A 24,573-nucleotide genomic window follows, 5' to 3' on the forward strand; every position below is an offset into this window, starting at 1 on the left:
ACAGTCCTCTGAGGCTCCCTGCTCAGCCAAGGATGGCTCTGGATCAGAGGTGCCTGTCTGGGGCTGCTGATGCCTATGGAGCCCAGACTGAGGCATCAGGAGCATCCTATGAGTCACTCTTAGCTTTCCTGATAAGTGACCTGGGGACATCTGACAACTTGCACTTGTAGGGGCTCACACACTATCCAAGATTTCCCCCTGCTCTGTATGAGGGAAGGAAGTGTCCAAGTCAGGAATTTGTGGGATGAGGCACCTGCTCCTCAGTTGTGCTTAGTTCAGAAAATATTACTCAAGCAAAACACCATACTGGACACAAGGAAGACAAGAGAGGCCATCTCTGACCTCAAGAGTTTTCAGTTCTATTTGTGGCCTTGGCTTTGTCATGAGCTTAACATGGCCAACAGAGCTGGGAGATAAAGGGCAGAGATGGCATCTGTTGCCTGAAGCCATTCCTCAATGCCATTTATCCCCAGCCCAGTTCAAGATGCAGTCTGGCTCTCGGAAAAATTCCATTCAATTCAATTCAACCAGCATTCACTGAGAAGACTAAAGGTAAACAATTTAATAAAACACAATCCTTGCCCTTACCCTTAAAGAGCTTAGAATCTAGAGCTAAGGTTCATGTCCCATTGGAAAGAGACTATCATCTTCTGTTCTCAACTTGCTGCTTTTATTCAGGGACTCCAAAGGAAGGTCAAATGTCTACAGCCACTGAAGAAAGGCCAGAGGTACTCACAGCAAAGATCTTGAGTGTGAAGCCCACGTAGTCCTGCCATGCCACACACAGGACGTAGGGCAGGTACAGCGTGAAGTAGATGATGCCCCCACAGGCTGCTGCCAGGTTGGCTCTGGAGAAGAGTGTGCTAATCAGGAAGCACTGCAGGATGGTCACCACAGCAAACATGGACAGGAAGACAAACACCACGCTGGGGTCACTGTAGGGCAGCAGGTTTCCTAACTGGGAAGGAAGAGACACATCAAATGTGCTGCCTCAACAATCCCAAGCATTCACTTGTATGATCTACAGAAAAAAGAAAGGGTTTATTCCTACTCATGTTAGAGACAATGCGGAGGCATAATGCTGTTCGTCTTTCTGAGGAGGCAACTGATCATTATTATCCTAAAGAAGATAAGTGATTTACCCAAAACTACACAGAAAAATAATGGCAGAGTTATGAATACAACAGAGTCCAGGGCTTTCTACGCATCTCAGTGGGTGAGTTTGCTCTGTTTCTTCAATAGGTAATTTTAACTGGTTTCTCCTTATATAAGGACTATGACTGGTGGCACCAGAGAAGAGCTGTGGGAGATAATGTCCCATGTAACTTTTCTGTCTAAAAGCCAAGGAAAATGGCCAGGCAACTTGACTTTCCCCCTTGATCACTATGGATTCTGCATTCCCACAATCATCCAAACTCTTGTGGATATTTTGAGCTTATCTCTGGCAGGTGGGTACATGTCTGCAGGACCCACCAGCATGCAGTTGTCTCAGAGCAGCTCTTATGCACCAACCATGGGACCACTACCTCTGCCACTGACCTTGCCCTTGCAGTTGGATATCAGAGCATGAGGGAGGGGTTGCTTTTAGCAAGAACTGTATCCTACTGTGGAACCTCAATAAAGTCCTTGACCTTCCTGAGCCTCATTTCCTTGTCTGTTAAAAGGGTTAGTGAGGATAGAAGAAGAAGCCCATGTGATGTGTTTAAACAGTCCTTGGCAATCAGTAGGAACTATTTGTAACAGATGGTAACTAGTATTAAATTAGTTAGTTCTTATCTCTTTGTACTCCCTTTGCTTCAAAAACATTTATTTTTACCTGATGCGTCTTTATATGAAATGCTTGCAGAGAAAGAAAATTCGGATATAAATATATTAATGTATGGTTCAGACACAAAACTGCACTGCCCAGAGTCCCCATTCAGGGAAGGCTTGTTGCCCAGCTGTCGGTAGACGGCCTCAGGCATCAGCAACTCTGGGTTTGTCACAGCAGCAGAGAGCCATATAGGCCCTGGGGCATGACCTTCCCAGGGCAGCCCACATCCAACGATTGATTGAGAGGGCTGGGGTAGGTGGTGTCAGGAGGGAGGCCTTGGGGGAGTACAAAGGGCTGGATGTTCCAGCTCGATGAAGAACAACTCTAACAAGCTGCATAATCTCTAGAGTGCCCCACGGGGTTGGCCCTATATCACAGTTCAACTCCTCCCTCTGCCCAATCCTGCATCTTCCATCTCTCTTCCATAGGTATTGAGCCCTCATAAATACCCATACATCAAACTCTATTTCAGCCTCTGCTTCCAGACAGTCTGCAACAACATATATCCTTCTGATTATTGTTCTTAGAAACTTAGGAAGAGTCGCCACCCAATATATCTAAGAAAATAAATAGCTTTCAGATGCTGCCATGAGCCACTACCAACCAGACAGCATGGCGCAGTTGAGCATGTGGTTATCTGGAAAGCATGAACCCTGCACTCTCATCCTGCTTAGCTGCTACCCAGCTGGGTTGACCCTGGGCAAGTCACTGTCCCTCTCTGGGCCTCACTTTCCCCAACGAAAACTGACGAAATTGCAGGAAATGACAGGTATGACCCCTTCTCTACCAGAGGCTTGGATTTTTTTTCTTCTTCTCCTCCCTTACCCCATGTTGAGCTATTTCGGAGTTCCCTGGCAGGGAAGAGTGAGTGAGGCTGCCTTACCTTCAGGATGACCACCAGCAGGCCAGCGCTCACAAGAAGAGGAATGAGGCTACTAATGAACCAGCTAAACCAGAGGATGCTGTTGTCCAGGCCCATGATCCGCATGGTCTCTTTCAGCCGTGCCTCCTTCTCATACACGATGCCCTTGATGATCACAGCCACTGAGTAAATCCAGGCCAGCGTCATGAAGAGGGGCATTGACCGGCTCATCACCCGCAGAAAGCTGGAGGTCCCAAGGAAGGACAAGGGGAGAAAGAAAGACACACGTGAGCCAGGGTGATAGGCCAAGGCCTCTGAGCCCACATGCTAGAGGGAGCACCACATCTGGGCCACAGAAGGAAAGGCGCCCTGGACTCTGAAATGTACGTATGATCCAATGCTTCACGAGCCATGCAATGTAGAGAGAAAAACGAGGCTAACAAAGTGTTGCCAAACCAAATTTCTTTGGGGGCTTGCTTCAGTAACTAGGTAACTGTGAGCCATACTTAAACTAAAGGTAGATTATTTTAAAGTACTAAAAACCAAAACAAAAAAACAACTCATTCTCTCACAAAAGTTCAACATCTCCAAGGTCATCTCACTATTGACTTGCTTATCGTAACTCTAATCACAGCACAGACATACATTTCAGGCAGCTCTTGTCAATGTTTCAGATTCCAAGCTAGAATAGAAAATGCAAATTTGCAAAGTAAAAGGGACACAGATTTTGGACCCTGAACCTGGGGTTCACGTCAAAGCTTTACCATACAGGCACATATTCACTACCTGACAACAAGCACCAGCTATTAATGCCTCTGAACTCCTGTGCCCTGTCTTAAGACATCCTTTCTAGAGTAAACCTTAGCTTAGGGGTCTTTGTAAAAGTCTTCGTTTAAAAAATTCCAGCTAATTGTTTAGAAGGTGAAAAACAGGAGAATTTCTGGTGACCTTGAAAAGCTATAGATAGCCATACAAGGAAACACACTATTCAATGCAAAACAGAGAACCAATACAAGGAGAACCCAGCTCCTCCCGCATCCTGATCCCTACACACACACTCACATCCCACCACCACCACCACCAACAGAGAATAAGAGAATTTCCAGAATCTGGAAGAAACATTACATATTTCAGATGTCTGCAATAACTACACCTCCGCCCATTCTCTTAGAAGAAATCATTACATCCAAAGGCATAGTTCCCACAATGAGAACTTGGCAGCTTAGTGACTCAGCACTAAAAGATTTTCTAAAAAGTCTAAGAGGAAGAAGCTTTGTTCAGTTTCATTTGGGTTGTTTTGAAATGTGGTTTACCACCTAGGGAGAAGAAGTGCACACATTTACATAAACTGTGCTTTTATAAGTTTAGATGCTGTTTCTGCGTCTGGGGGTATGTGTGAGTATGTGCTTGCATGTGTTTGTCATGACACATTTTAAGCGTGCAGATTGAGCAAATTTTGACCGAAAGGGTAGAGTGTAAAAAAATTAAAGTGGTGGGCTGGGCGCAGTGGCTCACGCCTGTAATCCCAGCACTTTGGGAGGCCATGGAGGGTGGATTGCCTGAGCTCAGGAGTTCAAGGCCAGCCTGGGCAACATGGTGAAACCTCGTCTCCACTAAAATACAAAAAATCAGCCGGGCGTGGCAGCATGAGCCTGTAGTCCCAGCTACTGTGGAGGCTGAGGCAGGAGAATAGCTTGAACCCGGGAGGCGAAGGTTGCAGTGAGCCGAGATTGAGCCACTGCACTCCAGCCTGGGTGACAGAGCAAGACTCCATCTCAAAAAAACATAAAAATAAAAAGATAAAAGTGGCAACCATGGATGAGAAGGAAAGAGGTTTACTAGTGTGTGCACATATATCTACGTCTGTCATGTGGCTGCAACTGTTGACAACTTACATCTGGCATCTTATTTCCAGATCACTCACCCGTGCACGCACATGCACACACATACGCACGCCCCCATCTGGCACAGTATAAACTGCTTAAATACAGTGGCTTGCAGGTAACTTACATGTCATCAACGTAACAGGGATAGGGCATCTGTTGCATATAGACACCAGTTTTCTTCTCGGTGCCTGTCAGCACCCTGATGATTGCCTGCTCCACCACATCCTGCAAGTAGGCGAAGCCCCCCCAGATGTACCGCATGTCCTCAAAGGGGTCAGCTCGAGGACCAGGGTCCCAGTACCTAAAACCAAACCACAGGTAATCAACCATTCCTTTAGAACCATGCGACTAAAAAAAAAAAAAAAAAAACACCCAAAACCCTACTACCTACCCTTACCAAGCCCCTTTTTCTATTTTTGTATCTTTTTTTTTTTTTTTTTTGAGATGGCGTTTCACTCTTATTGCCCAGGCTGGAGTGCAATTACGCGATCTTGGCTCACTGCAACCTCCGCCTCCTGGGTTCAAGCGATTCTCCTGCCTTAGCCTCCCGAGTAGCTGGGATTACAGGTGCCTGCCACCAAAATTCCTGGAATTAATTCCCTTGAGTAGAAATGCTAAATCAAAAGATACTGATATTTTATGACCTATGAAAAACCTTCCAGCAAGGCATGTACCAATTTCACCAAAATCATGACACCAAGTTGAGTTTTTTTGTTGTTATTGAAATTTCTACCAAATTCTTAGTTAAAATAAAGTATCTCTTGTCCTAATAGGTGCTCTGGACCCCCTCAAGACCAGGCTGGTGTGATGGGATTCCACTTACCCATCCTTGATTTTATTTGTCCTCTCTACATTGTCAATGTCCATTCGGATCTTGTACTTGACATGATGGGGCAGCTCAATGCTGCCTGGGGTAATTCCGGTGAACACAATACCAGCCCAGAACTTCCTCTCATCCAGCAGCTCCATGGACTTGTTGATGAGCCGGACTTCTGTTGCTATGGGTTCTAGCTTGTTCAGGTTGACACACTGATAGAAGAACAGCCTTCATGAGAACGTTGGCAGCCAGGACAACAAGCAATGGCTGAGACAAATCCTACACTAGGAGGCAAGGGCTGACTACACGATTGCTCATCCTCTCTCTCTAATGCTCTCTAACGTAGTTTTCCAATCTTCAACCAAGAATGGAGGATTTTGGTTTTTCACTGCAATTTAAGAGAAATTCTAAGAGTAATTTAGAGATATGTTATTTATTGATTTTGTGGGGAAAAAAGGTTAAAACAATGATCTTATCTTACTTTTCTGTTTTCTCAGCAATTCTGAGTCATAGCAACTAACCAACCAACCAAACAGACCAAAACACCTCTTACCCATCCCTACTGATATAATTTTTAATATAAAATTTTAAAAATTTAATTGGACCTGAATTAGATTTTAGATAAGTTTCACAAATAATGCCTTTTTAAGGGAATGCTTTGCTACCATTAGTCACTGAGATAGGAAAACCTAGAAGAAAATGGGTAGAAATATTCTCTTGAGCCTATATAGAATAAGCTAATTTACTAAAGCTAGAGTTTATTTACTCATTCAACCACTCAACTAACATTTATTGAGTGCCTTTTGTTACCAAATCCTGTGTTAGGCTTGAGGGATACTTTTGTAAATGAGACTATACATTATTTCTAAACTTGCCTCCTGCCTGAACCTTATTATAACCTCTCAGAGAAAGAAGCCGTTAAGTCTTTTCTAAATGATCCAAGCAAAAGATTCACCTCCATGAAGCGAGATATGGTCCGGATTGCCTGGTTAGTCTCGTTGAAAGCTTCTCTCCAGGTGTACACAGAACCGTTACTGGACTGGACATCCTCTGGGTGCTTGGCCAAAAACGCCACGATGTCTTGGGCTGTCCAATCTAAGCCATCCAACTGCTGTTCCCAAAAGTGGTCATTGTCCCTGCTGTCCAAAAGCATCTGCCATTCCAGTGAGAAAGTACAAGTAGTAAACACCAACCTAATCTTGAGGAACACTATAAAATTTACAAAATACTTGCATATACACTGTCATTGTTGTATCCTCACAGAAAACTGAGGTAGATGACAGTGTCCCTATTTTACATGTGAGAAGACTGAGGCTGAAGGAAAAAAAAACATGATTTTAACCAGGGGTTGGTCATAGTATTACTAGATGTGGAGGTGAGACTCAAAGTCAGACCAGTCTGAATTCAGAGTCCATATGCTTTCCACTATACCAAACATCTCACTTAACATTATTAACTACAGTAACAACAACAATACTTCCTTTATATAGTTGCTACGTTGAATAGTGTATATGCTTCACCTCACACAACTCCATAAAGAGGGCACTTTTATTTTTTTGCCTTTTGTTGTTGTTGTCATTTTGATTCAGTGTCTCGCTCTGTCGCCCAGGCTGGAGTGCAGTGATGGAATCACAGCTCACTGCAGCCTTGACCTCCCAAGCCCAAGTGATCCTCCCATCTCAGCCTACCAAGTAGCTAAGACTATAGGTGCACACCACCACACCTGGCTAATTTTTAATTTTTTCATAGAGACAGAGCCTTGCCATGTTGCCTGGGCTGGTCTTGAACACCTGGGCTCAAGTGATCCTCCCACCTCAGACTCCCAAAGTGCTGGGATTACAGGCACAAGCCACCAGCCCAGTGAGTATCCTTTTAATATTTCTCATTTTATAGATGAGAAAATTGAAGTTCAGAGAGGTTAAGTCTCTAAGATTAGGTCACACAGCTATAAAGTAGCAAAGCCAGAATGAAAGCATAGGCCCTCTGTTTCTAGTGCACCTCCCCCACCCCACTGTGTTCTATCACCTTCCTCTTTTGAGACCCAGTCTGTTGATCCCACATAAAACCTAATTCCTTCTTACTGCTTAGTTTAGAAAAATAATGCTGCTGGTTTAAACCAACTAAAGTACAATCTTTTCCAATTGCAGGATGTACAGGTCATGATGCAAAGGAGGCCTATTTCCATTTTTTGTTCCCTTGCCGGTTGGGTCCTCACATGGGTCCTCACGAAAGAGAAGGACAGATCAATCCGCTCCTCAATCAGCAGATCCAGAGGGGCCGAGGCAGAGGCCTGCACAGATGTGCTGCCAGAAAAACAGCAGCTGCAAACTCAGCAAAAAGGAGAGGCATTTGCAACTCCTGTCACAGCTTCGAGAGAGAAGATGAAGCCCTGGTTCTACCGAATTGGAGTCTCCAAGGGTCTGAAAACCGCTGCTTTATAAAAAAAATCGGTCTTATTTTCACTAACATTATAAGCTTTTCCCCCCTTGCGGCTTTGTATTTATTATTTTAATGGGAGCATAATGATTTTATAGAGTATATGTAATTTCATTAATTATTCCTATAGTGCTGAACATTTAGTCTATTTCCAATTTCTCACAATAACAATATAGCAATAACGTTTTCTCTCATATGGTGACTTCTCTAAAATTATTTCAGTAGGTTACATTCCTGGGGGTGGGTGGAATGGAGGTACACAGGATAGCACATTTTAAAATGGTTCTTGAAATTTTCATTCCAAATTGATTTCCAATAGAGAATAGCAATTTATACCATCACCAGGAAGGTACGTATGTATTTTTGTTAACATAACAGACACAAAATTGTACCTCACAAGTTCACAGAGGCCAGGGTTAGCAATTCTGAAGCCACTTTATTTGGAACAAACAAAAGCAGAGTGAAGAGATGCAGCCTTTAGGGTGAAGTCAGCCCTGCCCAGTATGGCTTCTGAACAACATGGCCAGAAAGAACAGCAAGACTAGAAAGATGCGCCTGCTGAGATCGCTGAGCACGTGGCCTCTCTAGGGTGCTCGCGAGGGGCAGGAGACCTAAGACTGCCTGCAAGGGTGGAGGCAGAGAGAAAACAGGGCCCGAGGATGGGTGGCTAAAAGCAGCTCAGAAAAGAGAACAAATCAGTGTCAGAGGGTTCCATGACTCGCTCGAGAGAGGTGCCCTGGGACCTATGGGGTGAGGCAACACGGGTAGACAGTGCCAGAGAAAGCAGAAAGATCAGAGCTACCCTAGCAGAAGCAGAAGCCTCAGCCATCACCTCGTGTGGGAGATGCCAGGCTGCAGGGGGTGACAAGCTCATGTCTGTGGAATTAAATAAACACTCTTTAAGAGAGGGAAGAAAGGCCGGGCGCGGTGGCTCATGCCTGTAATCCCAACACTTTGGGAGGCTGAGGCAGGTGGATCACTTGAGGTCAGGAGTTCAAGATCAGTCGGCCAACATGGTGAAATCCCGTCTCCACTAAAAATACAAAAATTAGCTGTGCACAGTGACACGTGCCTGTAATCCCAGCTACTCTGGAGGCTGAGACAGGAGAATTGCTTGAACCCGGGAGGCGAAGGCTGTGGTGAGCCAAGACCATGCCACTGCATTTTAGCCTGGGTGACAGAGCAATACTCCGTCAAAAAAAAAAAAAAAAAAAGAGAGAGAGAGAGAGAAGAAGCAAAGAAAACCATTGGAAGAGGTTCCCTTTTCTTCCGCCCACAGGCTGATGACTCCCTCATCATCTATCTCCAGCCCAACCACCCTCCTCCACTGCAGACCTCAGTAGCCACTGGCCTACTGGACATCGCTACCACCCACCCAGCTAGAAATCAAGACTCGCTTTGATGCCTCCCTCTCTTTCACTGCTCCACCACTAAGCAGTCACCAGGCCTCATTTCTTGCTTTATGCCTTGGCCACTTGCAGAGCCTCCTCCCTGGTCTCTGCCTTCATTCTTGCCTCGTCCTTCTTCAATTCATCCACCCCATCAGAGTAACGTATCTACATCTCCCCTTGCCTGGTACCCTAGAGCTTAAAGGTCCTCAGCTTGACACACAAGTCCCTCCGGGGCATGCCCATGCCTTTTTCTCCGGCCCCAGCTCCCTCATTTCCAAGTGCACACACTGGATTTTCCCAGCTAGATTCCTAATGAATGCCACTGCCATGTTTACAAGAATCTTGTCCTCTAAGAACTGGGAGCTTATGAAGAGTTGGAGCATCTAAGGCAAACTCTCAATTTCAGACTAGGGAAGCATCTATTTGCCCACAAATCAAAATTCACTGAGTCACTTCACAGGGCCTCCTATAATCCTCTGAGAGCCAGACAAACAGAAAAAGTCCAACTAGTAGAAATATGGATTCCAAGGAGAGGACCAGGAAGAAAAGGCCTGAAACCACACTTAGGTCTACGGGGCTAGATCATATAACCCTCCTTTAAAGAAGAGACCCCACTTTAATGGCATGAGCTATATTATTAGTCAGTGTGAATCCATACAAATCACTGTTTATGCTTTTCTCAGTATAAAGTCCTTTGTTTTTAAACGGACTTCCTCAGTAACCTGCCTCCCAGTGGATCAGGAAATAGTCCTAAACTTCGGAAGTGTTCCCCCTAGGTAGGTACAGCCTCTAAAACCCAGCTGCCCTTAAAGTCAATAAGGTTCAAAACAAGAAACCTGGCAAAATCCTCACCTGCTTCTTAAGGGGAGCAGAGACAAAAGGAAGAGGCCTCTCTCACCATGGAAACAGGAAATAGTCTAATGATTCTCTAACTCAGCCCAAGGCAGGAAGATGTGATTAACAGCACTCAGGCTCCGGCAAAGGAGACATTCTGTTCTTGCTCAGCCTGCTCCACATTTGAATCCAATTGTCTCTAGAGCACTTACCCTTTCAAGTGGCTCTGAAGCACTAAGTGCATTTCCCCTCCACACAGTAACGGCAGCTCGTCATTCACACAGTGCCCTGAGAATGAGTATCTCAGGCCAGACTACATGTAACATGATGCTTTTGCTCCCACACTTCTTTCCAAAACCTACCAAGACACAGGGAGATGCTGTGGCTGGCTGAGAGGCTGCAGCCAAAAATGAAAATAGTCAGGCTACTGCAATTACTCAACTCTACTTCCAAACACCAGCCCTCACTAAGTTTTTCAGAAAACTGCTATTTGACCATGAGTGGCATGGATGCTGATATGCACAGCGTTATCTCTGCACCATGGCCTGTACTTCTGGAGAGGAGGTGCCCTGTGACTTTAGCTATGCTCACTACATTCCCCCAGCTAGATAAACTGAAAGAATTCTCACCTCACTCACACCTGGGAAAGTGACCAGAAACGCACCCCTCCAGTATCAAGCAGGCACATGGTAATAATGGAAGGGACACTCACCCGGACAAGGTTCATTTCTTGGCTGTTCTCCATGAAGGTCCAGATCTTGGGGCTGAGTTCCTCCCACATGCCTTCCAGATCATGGAACACAGCGAGTTCCTGGAAGGTCTTGTTCACCTGGAGTCAGGTCGGGAGTCAGGGACCGCAGAAAAAGGAGGAGAAGCAGAGACAATGAGCGCTTTGGCTCCTCCCTGAAAAGATACCCCATCACAGCAGCCCCGCGCCAGTCCTCCCCAACCCCAAGAAATGCCTGCTTGTAACTATGATTCTACACCCAGGACTGGGGAGCTGGCCCAGCTCTGGTCTGCATCAGACTTGAGGTTTTCACTCTGGGAATCCCAGAATTGCCGTGAGTATACTTAGCGCACACCTCTGAAGCTACCTTGAGTTTTTTGCCCCCAGTTCTGGGGAGATTCTGGGGAGGGAGTCTTGGGCTGGGGGCAGCTTACCTCAGCCATGACCTGCCTTGTGGCTGGAGTGTCAGGTGTATACAGGATCTTCCCAACAAGCAGCGGCTTCAGAGCTTTCCAGATAATGCGGGAAAGCGGACTAGACTCCAAATTCTTCATCAAATCATTGCAGTAAGGAGCTACGAAGAACAGGAGAGACAAATGCTCATATGCATGGTCATATACTGATAGAAACTTATAAGGGCTTTGGAGCCAGAGAGTTCTTAGTTCAAACCCCAGCTCTACCACTACTAGTCATATAATAAGTAACTTATCTGAGCCTCAGTTGGCTCCTCTGTAAAAGTAAAATTCATAACATCTATGTGGAGAGATGTGGAGATTATCTCAGATTAAACTGAGATATCTATAAAGAATGATGCTTGATAAATAATCAGAGCTTATTATAACATCAATGACAGATAACTCACAACTGAGCTGATCCAGAAAAATGTTTTCATGAAGAACAAGCCCTCCCAACTCCAGATTCACACTCTCATGCCAGCCTCCCATTTGTTTTCACTGACAACTAACATGACCAACATTTAAACTGACTCTTGAGGGGCAACCAGAAGGCTGAATTCAGACCTCAGTTTTCAAGCAAAAACCAAAATTTGGGGCTGGGCGCAGTGGCTCACGCCTGCAATCCCAGCACTTTGGGAGGCCAAGGCGGGCGAACCACGTGAGGTTGGGAGTTTGAGACCAGCCTGACCAACGTGGAGAAACCCTGTCTCTACTAAAAAATACAAAATTAGCTGGGCATGGTGACGCATGAGGCTGAGGCAGGAGAATCGCTTGAACCCAGGAGGCAGAGGTTGCGGTGAGCCGAGATTGTGTCACGGCACCCTAGCCTGGGCAATAAGAGCGAAACTCCGTCTCCCAAAAAAAAAAAAAAATTCTCAGCAGGGCGCAGTGGCTCACTCCTGTAATCCCAGTACTTTGGGAGGCCGAGGCAGGCGGATCACGAGGTCAGGAGATCGAGACCATCCTGGCTAACACAGTGAAACCCCGTCTCTACTCAAAATACAAAAAAAAAAAAAAAAATTAGCTGGGCATGGTGGCAGGCACCTGTAGTCCCAGTTACTCGGGAGGCTGAGGCAGGAGAATGGCGTGAACCTGGGAGGTGGAGCTTGCAGTGAGCCGAGATCACGCCACTGCACTCCAGCCTGGGCGACAGAGCGAGACTCCGTCTCAAAAAAAAAAAATTCTCTTTAATTAACACAAACCATTATATGTACACTTAACAAAAACCCAAATACAAAAGTTGTAACAGACAAATGGGTTTGGTTATCCAGCAGGATCCCTGATTTTTAAAAATTCATTCTAAGCTTTTCAGGGTTTTTTAGATACTATCTTCTATATGCTGGAAAGATAATAGAATTTTTTTTTTTTTTTTTTTTTTTAATGAGGATGCCCTCACAATTAAGTCTATCATGGAAATGAAGGCTTCCTTGGGTCAACTTGCAAGCTGGGGGAGAGGAGGAGATGGGATTTAATTAAAGTTGCCTACAGTACCATCCTCTTCAGGCTTGTAAAGCAACTTGCGAATGTCTGGAGTGCTTTACTCCAGAGAAGAAAAGGTTCTTGTGTTACAATGAAGTACAAAACCTGCCTCACTCAGTGTCTGAAAGACACACCTGTGGTTGGAAATGGAGAAAGGTTCCCCTGCATCAAGTTTTCAAGGAAAAGGATGCCATTGCCTAAAACTGTGACATTGGATCCCTGCTGCCACGAGGCATATGGCACACGGGCCCACAAAAGTGCTTAAGTGTGGGGAGCAGATATGGAGACACAGGGTTATTTAACACTGCCTTGCAGCTAAGAATGGGAAACAATGAGCGGATCAAATGTCTGAGTGTGAGAACACACATGGCCACTACTGACAGTTATCTTAGAGAGCACAGATCCAGGCAGATTTGGGCTTGAATCCTGGCTCTTGTGGATTAACTCTGATGTGGCTCTGACCAAGGCACTTAACCTCTCTGAGCCTATGAAATGTGGGGTTAAAGAATCTTCCCTGCAGGGTTATCACGAGGGTAAAATGAGATAACTTAAACAGAATGCATAGTGCACAAGAAATTCTACTTAAATGTTAGTTTTTTGTTGTTGTTGTTGCTATTATCATTACTGTTCTTTTTATGTTATTATAAAGCTTATCTCAATGGTAATATTAAGACCAGAATATCATCCTTTTTAAAAATGCTTTTCTAGCTTGAGTTATAACTGACAAATAAAAATTGTATATATTTAAGGTATACAGTGTGATGTTTTAATCTATGTATACATTGTAAAAGGATCACCACAATCAAGCTGTTAATAAATCCATCACCTCATAGTTGCCTTTTTTGTGTAGTGTGAACACTTCAGATCTACTCTCTTAGCAAATTTGAAGTATACCATACAGTGTTACTAACTATGGTCATCACGATGTACATCAAGATCCCAGGAACTTATTCATCATGTGAAACTGACACTTTCTACCTTATATATATTCCATATATAAGTGAGATCTTGCAGGATTTGTCCTTCTACCGTTATCTCATTCTTGATCACCCTGAAAGCCACCTTTCTACATCCCACAGAAAACCAGGAGGTTGGCTGTCAATCATTCATTCCATTGATAAACACTACTGTGCACCTGAGATGTGCCAGGCTACATTCAGAGAACTGGGGACAGGTAGCTATTCAAGAGAAGCCTCTCTCCTCTAGGAGAGCTCAGTCTGGTGGGCAAATGGGCATGTATGTATCTAACGCTGCTACAGAGGGAGGAGACGACACAGGCCAAGGCCAGAACTAAGGCAGGGATGGGGTTGGGGACAGGGCTGGGGTCTGCACAGACACTCACTTGTAGAGTTGTCGTAGAAGGTTTCAGCATCTTCCTCAGTGCCATTGCCTCCAAAGAGGGCTTTGTAGTTGTTGTCCTCATACCAGTTGAGAGACTTGATCTTCAGCCCCCCTCCCTCGGGATGCCCGCAGACAATACGAGACACAGCCTGGTAGATTTGGGTGGAGGAGCTGGAGCTGTTCACATTGGTCAGAAACATCACCTCCTGTCGCATGTCACTCCAGCTTCTCATGCTGAACAGCTGGCATCAGGGATGGGGAGAAAAAGGAGGATAGGGGAAGGGAGGAAAAGGTAGTGCAAGGGTTGGGGATGAGAAGAGAAAGAAACATCTTATTTTCTTGACCTCTCAAAAGCCATGTCCCAGAACATATTTTGTCTGATGTCATCTCAAAGCCTTGGGATGAGCTTGCCAGAACCTGGCTACCCAATCTGTGGTCCAGGGACGAGCAGCATCAGCATTACTGGAGACATTGTTGGAAATGCAGATTCTGAGACCCCTCTGCCAACCTGCAGAATTCAAATCTACAGCTTCACACGATGCCCAGGTGATTCCTATGCTCACTAAAGTTTGAGAAGCACAGCCTGGAGTTAGTGAAGACCCTGGACCTGGGCTTTGTTTCACTGGGATTATCTTCTAGTTTATAGATGAGAGTGCTTTCTCTGAACAGCTACATCTGATTGTGGTTGAGCCTATCAGGAACTGCTCTCATCCTCGATAACTGACTCACTTCTAAAACTCCCCGAACTCTAGTGTAGAAACTGAATAGCCCTCTTCCGCCTTGGGAGAAAAGGTACTGTATGTGAAGTTCCCTATCTTGGTCTCAGTAAAGTGTCAGGCAATGAAAAAGCATAAGGTGAAAAACTCGACTCTGGGCCAGGCACAGTGGCTCACACCTGTAATCCCAGCACTTTGGGAGGTCAAGGCGGTGGATCACCTGAGGTCAGGAGTTCGAGGCCAGCCTGGCCAACATGGTGAAACCTCATCTCTACTAAGAAAATACAAAAATGTTGGCCAGGCATGGTGGCAGGTGCCTGTAATCCCAGCTATTGGGGAGGCTGGGGCAGGAGAATTTCTTGAACCCAGGAGGCAGAGGTTGCAGTGAGCCAAGTGCCACTGCACTCCAGCCTGGGCGACAAGAGCAAGACTCGGTCTAAAAAAAAAAGAAAAACTCGAGTCTGAATCCTAGCTATGTCTCTCATCAGCTTACAGCCTTTGAAAAGTCATGTCATGTCTCTGAGTACTCCACTTCTCCATGTTTCACAGAGCTCGCTGAGACACAACTTGGCTTGGTTTTGGTAACCCTGGGGGGGCAGTAGATGCTTACACCATGGTCTGGACACTGCCCTCTACTCATCATCAAGACAAGAAAGCTAAAACAGTGTGTGGTGAGGCACAAATCCTATGCCACACAAGAGGATGCCCTGCACAGAACAGCTCCAACAGGGTGAGTCAGAAACCCCAGGCAGCCAAGGGTGTGTCTGTGACTGCCACTCAACAAGCATCAATGACCCGGGCAGCACTCTGTCTTACATGCAAATGTATTCCGGCACTTGTGGAGTTCTCGGCCCCAATGCTATTATGAAATATTTATAGAGTACTTTGTATTTCCCAACATTTCACAATAAATCATTAATAAATCCCTATATTCCTTGAAATGTCACTGCATGTTCACACTGCCTGGGAAGACTGAGCTATAGAGCACAGAGGGGAGGGGGAGGGGTCACGAGGCCCTGCACCCAGCCTGGAAAGCTCCATATGCCTAGCTTTCAACCTCACAGCCTACTGGTTCCTGTGAGTGGCGTGGTCCAGCACTCTCTAGGTCCTAAGCCTTGCCTTCTGCCTCCAGAAGGGAACTAGGCTCTCCAGAGGTGGGTCAGAGGCCACAAGGATTTTTTTTCTCCAGAGAGTGGGTATCTAGCACACTCCACAAGAACACAATTAGGTGAGGCGGACAACTTTTCCCAACTTTATCTTTTCATAACCTGTACGGGGAATACAGCCAGAAAGCGGACAGAGAGCCAGGCCATTTTGCCTTTTGTTGCTTATTGGAACAGCCCTAGAGATTTTTAAATAATAGTGAGTCAAAACACTCACTTCTCTTTCCATAGGCAGCCTCACCACCATCCCACCACTCCCCAAAAAACCAAATTTCTTCCCACATAAAGTCAGCAAATCTTTCTAAAGAAGCACCATACATTATTGAGTTATTGCAAACTAATGACTCTTCCCAGCACCCGCTTCAGGGGTAAACTCTTACTCTTTCTCCTACACCTCAGCTCACACTCCAAACTTTATCTGGGAAGTGCTTCCTGACTCTCAGGGAGGGATGGCTCTTCATCCTTTAGCCCACGGATGATGGTGGCATTTGAACATCATCGGTTGAGTGAATGAATGAAAACCACTTACTGCTTTCTCAACCCAGCACAGTGTCCTTTGCCCTCCCTTTCCCCCATCCCAGTCTCTTCTCAACCCAACAACCAGAGTGTAAACAGTCTAAACTCTAGATCACATCATGTCCCCTCCCCTCAAGCCCTCCACTGAATTCTCATCTCACCCAGCAGGAATCCAAAGTCTTGCAAGGCCTGTATGGCACTCACCTCCTCCTGCTCTGAGCTCCTCTCCTCCTGCCACCACTTGCTCACTTTCCCTGGTCCTTAAACACATTCCTTAGGCATGCTCTAGCATCAATGTCTTTGTATCTGCCATTCTTCCTGTTCGGAGTTTCCCTCCCTCACCACAGACATGCTGTCATCTCCTTCAGGTTCAACTGTCACCTTAGAGAGAGCTTTCCTAATCACCCCCTTTAAAAAAGCACCTTCTCATGCTCTATGCCCCTTACCCTGCTTTTTCTTCACTGCGTATATCCCTCCTGTGGCATTGTACACTGACCTGTTTGTTTCAGTCTCTCACCCCATACGCGCCCCAAGAGAACAGAGAAGTTAGCGTGTTCACTGCTGAGTCCCCAACACCTAGCAATGCCAGGCAGCTGGTCGGTGCTGGGTGGACATCTGAGATGCTGCCTCCCTGTCCTCCCTTCCCATCACCCAGATGTGAAACTCATGTCAGCTTTCATTCATCTTATTCCTCAAGTCCTCATTTCCTCCCAATTTCCAGGTTCTACTAGTGCATATTTTCTTCCTTGGAAGGTTCTCCTTTCTATTCCAGTTGCTACTGGAGGTTTTCACGACGAAGCAGGCAACAGCACAGGCTTCGGAATCTAACAGTTCTGGGTTTGAATCCCAGTTTTGTCAATTAAACTCATTGGGTGACTGGAAAAGTTGCCTAACTTTTCTAAGCCTTGGTGCCATCTGCAAAATGGACACAATGAGACCCACTCAGGTTTGTCATGTGGAGTATACAGGGAAATGGGTCACACTGTCTGAACCAAGGCAGCTTCTCAGAAGACATTCACTTCCTTTTTCTTTTCCTTTCAAGGGGTGTGCTTTGGTCAAAATTATCAACTTTCCACACACTGACCGGACAAACAAGTGCAGTTATTGATCTTCTCCCATTTATCTCACAGAAATAGCAAGTTAGACAATGAGTAACTTGTGATCAAAGGGATTTGGAGGTGTTCTATTGAAAGAAGCAGATGGTCCTCGCTTGTCCTGGACCAGGAGCAAGCAGGGCACAAGAAACAGCTGCCAAGAAAAACGTATATTGTTCACTTGGAGAGTTTCCACCACATCAGCAAGGGGAACATCACCTGCTTCCAGTTTTGTTTTTTTTAATACCAGAAAAAAAAATCAGGGCCAGCGATGTAAGTGAAAACACCTGTAACCAAACCCTGAGTTTAGAGGCAGCCTCCCCTGTTACAGACCCTGCTTTGCTTTCTCTAAGGCTAGAAATGAACAAGGGACAGAGGGCTGGGAGGGGATCTGCAGAGCAATGCAAGGCATGTCAATGTCAGCTAACAGGGCCCTAGAGAAATAGCTACAGGCTTGCAAAACAGTTTCTCTTTCTCATTCTCCCCCTGAAAGAACCCCAGTTGGTCCAGCTTCTCTACCTAGTAAAAAAGGTCACCAGCCTTCATAACCAGGGTAACAAATGGCAAGCTGAAAGAAGGCTTCTCCTCTGGAAAGGGAACCCAAAAGTCAAACCTCATCAGTCAGAGACACGTGAGCAGAATTCAAAGAAAGAAAGTAGACCAGGACAGGAAGAAATACACTAACGTATCAATAGTGTTTGATCTCAGCATTTTTGTATTTTCCAAGTGTTCTGCATTTTCCACAATGAACATGCAATACTTTCATTGCTAGAAAACATAAAGTTCATTTTTGATATTTGAAAAAATGATGCAAGCACCAAAAAATGGGTAGGTTAGATACAAGCACCCAAAAAAGAAAAATGGATTAGAGAAGCAGCTAAAAATAAGGGTGGACCAAGTCTGAGACAATTTCCCCACAAATTATTATTTTCCAATGTCCTACACATTAAAGTCTGTGTTGTTTGTGAGCACTGCCCCCTGGCTCAGCTTCTTATGCAGGGGGACACCAGACAGCTCCTCGCTTCCAAGTCTAATTTGAGACAAGGCTGGGAGTCAGAAAGGTGGAGTGTGCACTGGCTGGGAGTCAGCGCTAACTGCTTTTGCAAGTGCCTACAGGCCCTCTGATCCTAGGACAGAGATTACTCTGATACATTTGTCAACATGTGGACCTAAAAGGCAAACTCAACTTAATGTTCATTAAGAGACCATATTCCCATAGTTGAACCTCAGAAGCCAGACGCTTTCAAGGGAAAGGGCCGAATTAGGGGTACCACATTATTCCTGTTAGTTAGCAAGCATGTGTGTTGGTAAAATGATTAGCCTTGCTACTGAAGAAGCAATATGGAGAAATTGCTGGTCAGACAAAAGCAGTGCATGGGCGGTGGCAGAGATAATTCTCCTCTTTACAAATGTATGATTACCTAGGGGCAAAGAGAAAAAATGGAGAAGGTTCTAAACTAGATATCCAGCTGTTAGCCACTAACCAATTAGCTAAGACATCTATGCGTTTTAGATTTCTTCATTTCTAAAATAAGGAAATCAAAACATTATTTTTTACATCACTTATACTTTGAAAATTGATATTACATCCCATGTGACAATCAAATCAAAAGGACCTCTTGCCAAACTCAGGAATGAAAAAACTGATACAGTGGATGATCCGCTTTCTGGTACTGGAAAGACACAACTTACCTCCTGGGCCAGAGTCCCAAGACTATGCAGCAATGTTTTTGTGGCTTCAGCCAGCTCCTTGCTCGGGAGGGGAGATGTAGAGTTTAGTGTTCTCTGTAATGAGAAAGAAAACTTTGTTTCTGAGTTCAAATGTAAACCTGAAATCTCTATTGGAAATAAACAAGTGAATTAAAACTGTTCACAATCTTGAGTTTAACAAACAAGAAACCGACTAACCAAAACTAAAGACACTACAATTATTTCTAACTGTAAGTTTGCATTTTGTTCATTTTCAAACTCATTCTTTGATTAATGGTTTTAAATGAAGTAGGAATATTGTACTTAAAACCAGTTCATATGCAATAGATTAAAAGGATCTCATGTGGGCTGGGGGGATGTGTCCAATACAACTCTGACCGCAAATTCCCAAATCTGTCTGCGTCTGCAAGATGGGTAATACGGGAATGGCTTTGAGAAGCAAGTTAATGATGGCTCACAAGAAAGGAAGAAAATATAAAGTTTAAAGCTGTCAAAAATAGGGAAAGATGGAATTCTGTCACTCTGTTCAAGTCAGCACTGTTTCTAACACTGGAAACTTAACGTAGAACACTTATTTTTACATCGAGTTTTAGTCAAATCTTTGTATGTACCAATTCATATATTTAATTGCTGTTATATGTCACCTAACTGCACAGCAGATATAGGACAATAATTCATTAGAACAGGGAAAAGATAAATTCGGGCAGAAAGCATAAGCTAAAGAAAAAAAAGAACAATAATTTACAGATGATGAAGTCAGAACTGCTATAGCTGAGGAGCCTCAAGTTGGGTTCTGAGTGTTCAGGCTTCCAAAGAGAAAAAGACATGAGGTCAGTTTCTTCATTGTTGTTTGTCAAGCAGGAAAAAAGTATCCAGGGAAAATCCACCTTTCTTGATGTTTCTATGAGCATTGTTTTATTCAATATCATATCAGACATCTCTGAAGTTTAGAGAAGTTTGGGCTATTTTGACATTTGTCATATCAGAGACTGCTGTGAAATTATAATGTAGACTACACAAAAAATGTCTAGAAGTGGCTGGGACTCACTCTCTCTGAGAAATAGCAGCCTGGGATGTTTTCTTTTAAAAAGAACTCCAAATGCAGAAGGGATTGAGTATCATTCTGATCATCACAACATCCAAGCATAATCCTCAATGTGCATTTCTGAGAAAACCTGCCTAAAGGTGCTATGAAAGAACTTGTCCAGCTGATTCATCTCTTCTGGAACGGGTTCTTCACCAGAGTCCCAGGATTCCCACATTCACAGTCCTCAAAGGGACCTATGTGGTCTCCCTTAAACACCAGACTCAGGTAGGCCTCTGTGATATGCAGAGGTGTTCGTGATTGTTCCTTCCATAGAGAGTAATTCATGAGCAAAAACAGGTGAAGTGTTTTGTTTTTACTTTCTCTCTTTGGGTTCACTTTATAACTAAAGGTTAACACACTAGAAGCTGAACCTATGGAGAACTTGCCTGGAAAACTATTACAAACACAAACTGAGAGATCTTAATTGAAAGCTATAGGAGGTAAAGTGTTTTTGTGTTTAACATTAGGCCTACAAGATGACAGATGTTCAAGACTGTATAGCAAAAACAAAATAAACCCAGGACAAAACAAGAAACGCCAGATTCACGTAACGTAAATTTAAGAAAAACTTAAAAATGTGGTAGTTAATCCACTTCTTTTATAAAGAGCAAATGGAAATAAGATTGTTAGGATTCTTGTCACTCACTCTCCCCCACCACCCTGTGCCCCAATTCTCCAGTCATGGGAACCTGGGGTAGCTATAGAACCCTGGGCAAATGACTCAAATTCCCCATCCTTCCATTTTCTCGACTATGCAGCAAAGTTTAAAATGCTGTGCACATATCACAGAGTTTTTATAAGCACTAGAACTAGAGGATATCTACAAAGCCCCTCGCACAGTGCCTGGCACATGGTAAGTCCTCACAATTGTCAACAATGTCATCCCCTGTCTTTTTCTTCCCTAGCATGAAAGTTTACTGCCAAAACTGGAGGGCTTTTGTCTGCAAACAGGGTTTTCAACTTCTTAAAAAGACAAACATCCTTTCTCTGTTTCTCGGCAAGGTCTTGAACTTTTTCTTCTATTGAAATGTCCTTCCTCTGCTAGACAGAGAGCTAGAGTTATCATCACACAGCATATCAGCCACACTCCAGTGTGCTATCTCTAATGGTATAATTACTCTCCACCACAAGGTGAAGACATCCTCATCCTAATTCCTGAAGGCTTGGGATAAAATGCCTTTCTCCCCTTCTAACCCTTTTCTTTTACTGAGCATTTGCCAAACTGCAAAATAAAAGATAATACTAAGTGGATGAAATATACATGATATGCATAATAGGTTGTGTATAGATATACTATATGCATCCATGTATGTATTTATGTATATGTCTATTTGTATAGACAAATATACACACATATATCTTACACATATTAACTGGCCTCAAAGTTGACATTTAAGTTGAAAAACCTGAAGGAAAACTCATTCCCTATGGTAGGTATGTGTATACTTATATGTGCACACACACAGACATACACATCTGTTTTTACAGCAGTGGTATAGCTTCTCTTGTAATTAAATTTAATTATCCAAAAGAAGTGACTTTATTTAAAAAATATATTAACTAAAAATGCTACCAGCTGCACTTGAATATGACCAAAATCATGGCAGAATTGTAAATGACCGGGATTCACTAACACCGTGAGGTTTGGGGAGCTACTGTATCAGAATCACCTGTGGTGTTTGTTAAATATGCAGATTCAGGCTGGGCATGGTGGCTCACACCTGTAATCCCAACACTTTGGGAAGCCAAAGTGGGTGGATCACCTGAGGTCAGGAGTTCAAGAGGAGCCTGGCCAACATGGTGAAACCCCCTCTCTACTAAAAGTACAAAAATTAGCCGGGCATGGTGGCATGTGCTTGTAATCCCAGCTACTAGGGAGGCTGAGGCAGGAAAATTGCTTGAACCTGGGAGGCGGAGGTTCCGGTGAGCCAAGATGGCGCCAATACACTCCAGCCTGGGTATCAGAGTGAGACTTGGTCTCAGAAAAAAAAAAAAATATGCAGATTCTCAGCCACCTGACACCTACTGAATGAGAAGGTTAAGGGTGTGATCCAGGAATCCTCAGGAGACTCTTTTGAGCACTGAGGTTTGAGAACCAGCACCATGTTCACAAAGTCTCCCTTCCCAGTATGCTTTGCGCCAATGTGCTTGGTGGTATATTCTGTGTCTGGTCCACATACTACAATCTGCTTCAGACTCTGAAGCAGTGAAGAGGCCACTCAGTTCACCTGGCACTGAGTAGGACCCAAGATGGTGCCAAACACATGGGGTGCCAGGTTTGTCACACCAATCAGATACAGTAGTCACCAAGTACAGATGTTTCTAAAAACCCCAAACCCAACATCCACCCACTGTCACCAATACCAGTCATCTGTCTCCTGAAGGGTACAAATCAGTGAATGGGTCTGTTGTTTTTATAATATATCTTCTCCAACTGAATGCATTTACATCTTCAAGGGCAATAGTTTTTCCAACATCTTTAGGATTTTTAGTTTAAATTTCTTAACTCTGGAGCAAGCTTATTCTCCTTGTCTTAAAAGCCCCACACTTCAGCAAAACCCCAGGCACACAGCAGGGCCTACAGCATGACTGTTTAACCCAGGAATGTAGTTGACCATGGATGTAAAAATAGGTCCTTGTTAAATTTGCTGTGGGCATCAGACCTTTACGTTAGCAGACACCAATTCAATGCCATAGCTTATGATATGACCTTCTTATCAGTAGTCTGTATGTTAGGTTTGATTGCTTGTTTAATTTGACTGTTTTTGGTTTTGGTCTCTAACAGAAACATTGGCTGAACCCACCCATGAGTAATAAGGTAGAACAGTCAATGCCATTGTTAGAATCCCTTTTAAACTAGTTCTTTATTCAAGATTAAGTGCTCAGTATTCACTAATAATATTAGCAATAATATATATTGCTAATAATATATTGCTAATAATAATATTAGCAATCTGTAGTCAGTACAAACAAATTTCCATTTTCAAAGGAATGTTGGTTGGAGTTACACAATCAGGCATGGGTTGACATCACAGGGTTAACAAAACACACAATTCAAATTCTACATAAAGTTTAAAGCTTGGATTATCCAGATATTTTGCTCATGACTTAATTTTACTTTTCTGTGCATCCAAACATACCATAACCTGAAAAAATAAGCCAAAGACTAGAAGCATGGATTTTTAAAAGTTTAGTATAAAAATAGAATACTATGGCAAAAATTAACCAGATTCCACATGTATCAACATTGATAAATCTCAAGAACATAATTCTGAATGAAGTGGCAGGCCAATATGCACACTTACACAATGCGAACACATTTAGGCCAGTACCAAATATTATTATACATAGAATGTAAGTATACACGATATAGAGGATTAAAACATCCAACTGCAAGATAAGAGTTATCTTTGAAGAATGACCTAGGGAAACAGAGGTGGCATCAGTTGTACCTGTAATGTTTTATTTCTTAAATAGAACCTGGAGTCAGCATGGCAAAATGATGGATGATGGTACAGGAGTGTTCTTTTTGTTTGTTTGTTTGTTTGTTTTGAGATGGAGTCTCACTCTGTCACCCAGGCTAGAGTACAGTGGTGCAATCTCAACTCACTTCAACCTCCCCCCGGGTTCAAGCAATTCTCCTGTCTCAGTCTCTCACGTAGCTGGGATTAGAGGTGCACGCCACCATGCCTGGCTAATTTTTGTATTTTTAGTAGAGGCAGTGTTTCACCATGTTGGCCAAGCTGCTCTCCAACTCCTGACTTCCAGTAATCTGGCTGCCTCAGCCTCCCAAAGTGCTAGGATTGCAGGCGTGAGCCACCACACCCGGCCAGGAGTGTTCTTTGTGTTATTCTCTGTACCTTTTTTCATGTTGAAACTATTTCATAATTTTCTTTTTAATTCAATGAAAAGATAAAAGAGGAAGGACAGCTGAGCAGGAAGAAAGGAAGGGTAAAGAATCTATGTCAGCCTGAGCACATATCAGATCTAACAGACAGATAACTTCCTTGAATAAAATTAACCCCAGGAAAGAATTCATGCCTTGAAACTAGACCACAAAATATGGTCCAGGAATCATGTGTCTGCACCTGCTATTAACTGTGGTCTCCTGCTCATGCTTACTTGACGAAGGCAGACGAAACTTGCCAAATCCTATTTCAAAAGAGCTTCAGTAAACAATTCACAGCTTGGAATTCCTACTATTATTTTTCTAACCAAAAACATTCTCTTGGCTACGAACTCATAT

The 24,573-nt window shown here is 43.9% G+C and overlaps 1 protein-coding gene across 2 annotated transcripts in view; it reads right to left on the bottom strand.

The window, feature by feature from the left end:
- ABCA1 (ATP binding cassette subfamily A member 1) overlaps positions 1 to 24,573 on the bottom strand; it is a 147,297-nt gene that overhangs the window by 45,462 nt on the left and 77,262 nt on the right. For both annotated transcript variants that reach the window (XM_063649774.1, XM_054500659.2), the window contains exons 8-16: positions 19,223 to 19,315; positions 14,043 to 14,283; positions 11,201 to 11,340; positions 10,752 to 10,868; positions 6,334 to 6,531; positions 5,385 to 5,590; positions 4,686 to 4,862; positions 2,697 to 2,919; positions 737 to 958 (exon numbers count right to left, since the gene is read on the bottom strand). In XM_063649774.1, coding sequence (XP_063505844.1) covers positions 737 to 958; positions 2,697 to 2,919; positions 4,686 to 4,862; positions 5,385 to 5,590; positions 6,334 to 6,531; positions 10,752 to 10,868; positions 11,201 to 11,340; positions 14,043 to 14,283; positions 19,223 to 19,315 — 1,617 coding nt within the window. The remainder of the gene's footprint in view (positions 1 to 736; positions 959 to 2,696; positions 2,920 to 4,685; positions 4,863 to 5,384; positions 5,591 to 6,333; positions 6,532 to 10,751; positions 10,869 to 11,200; positions 11,341 to 14,042; positions 14,284 to 19,222; positions 19,316 to 24,573) is intronic.

This window comes from Pongo pygmaeus, chromosome 13 (assembly GCF_028885625.2).
Source record: "Pongo pygmaeus isolate AG05252 chromosome 13, NHGRI_mPonPyg2-v2.0_pri, whole genome shotgun sequence".
Lineage (NCBI taxonomy): Eukaryota > Metazoa > Chordata > Mammalia > Primates > Hominidae > Pongo > Pongo pygmaeus.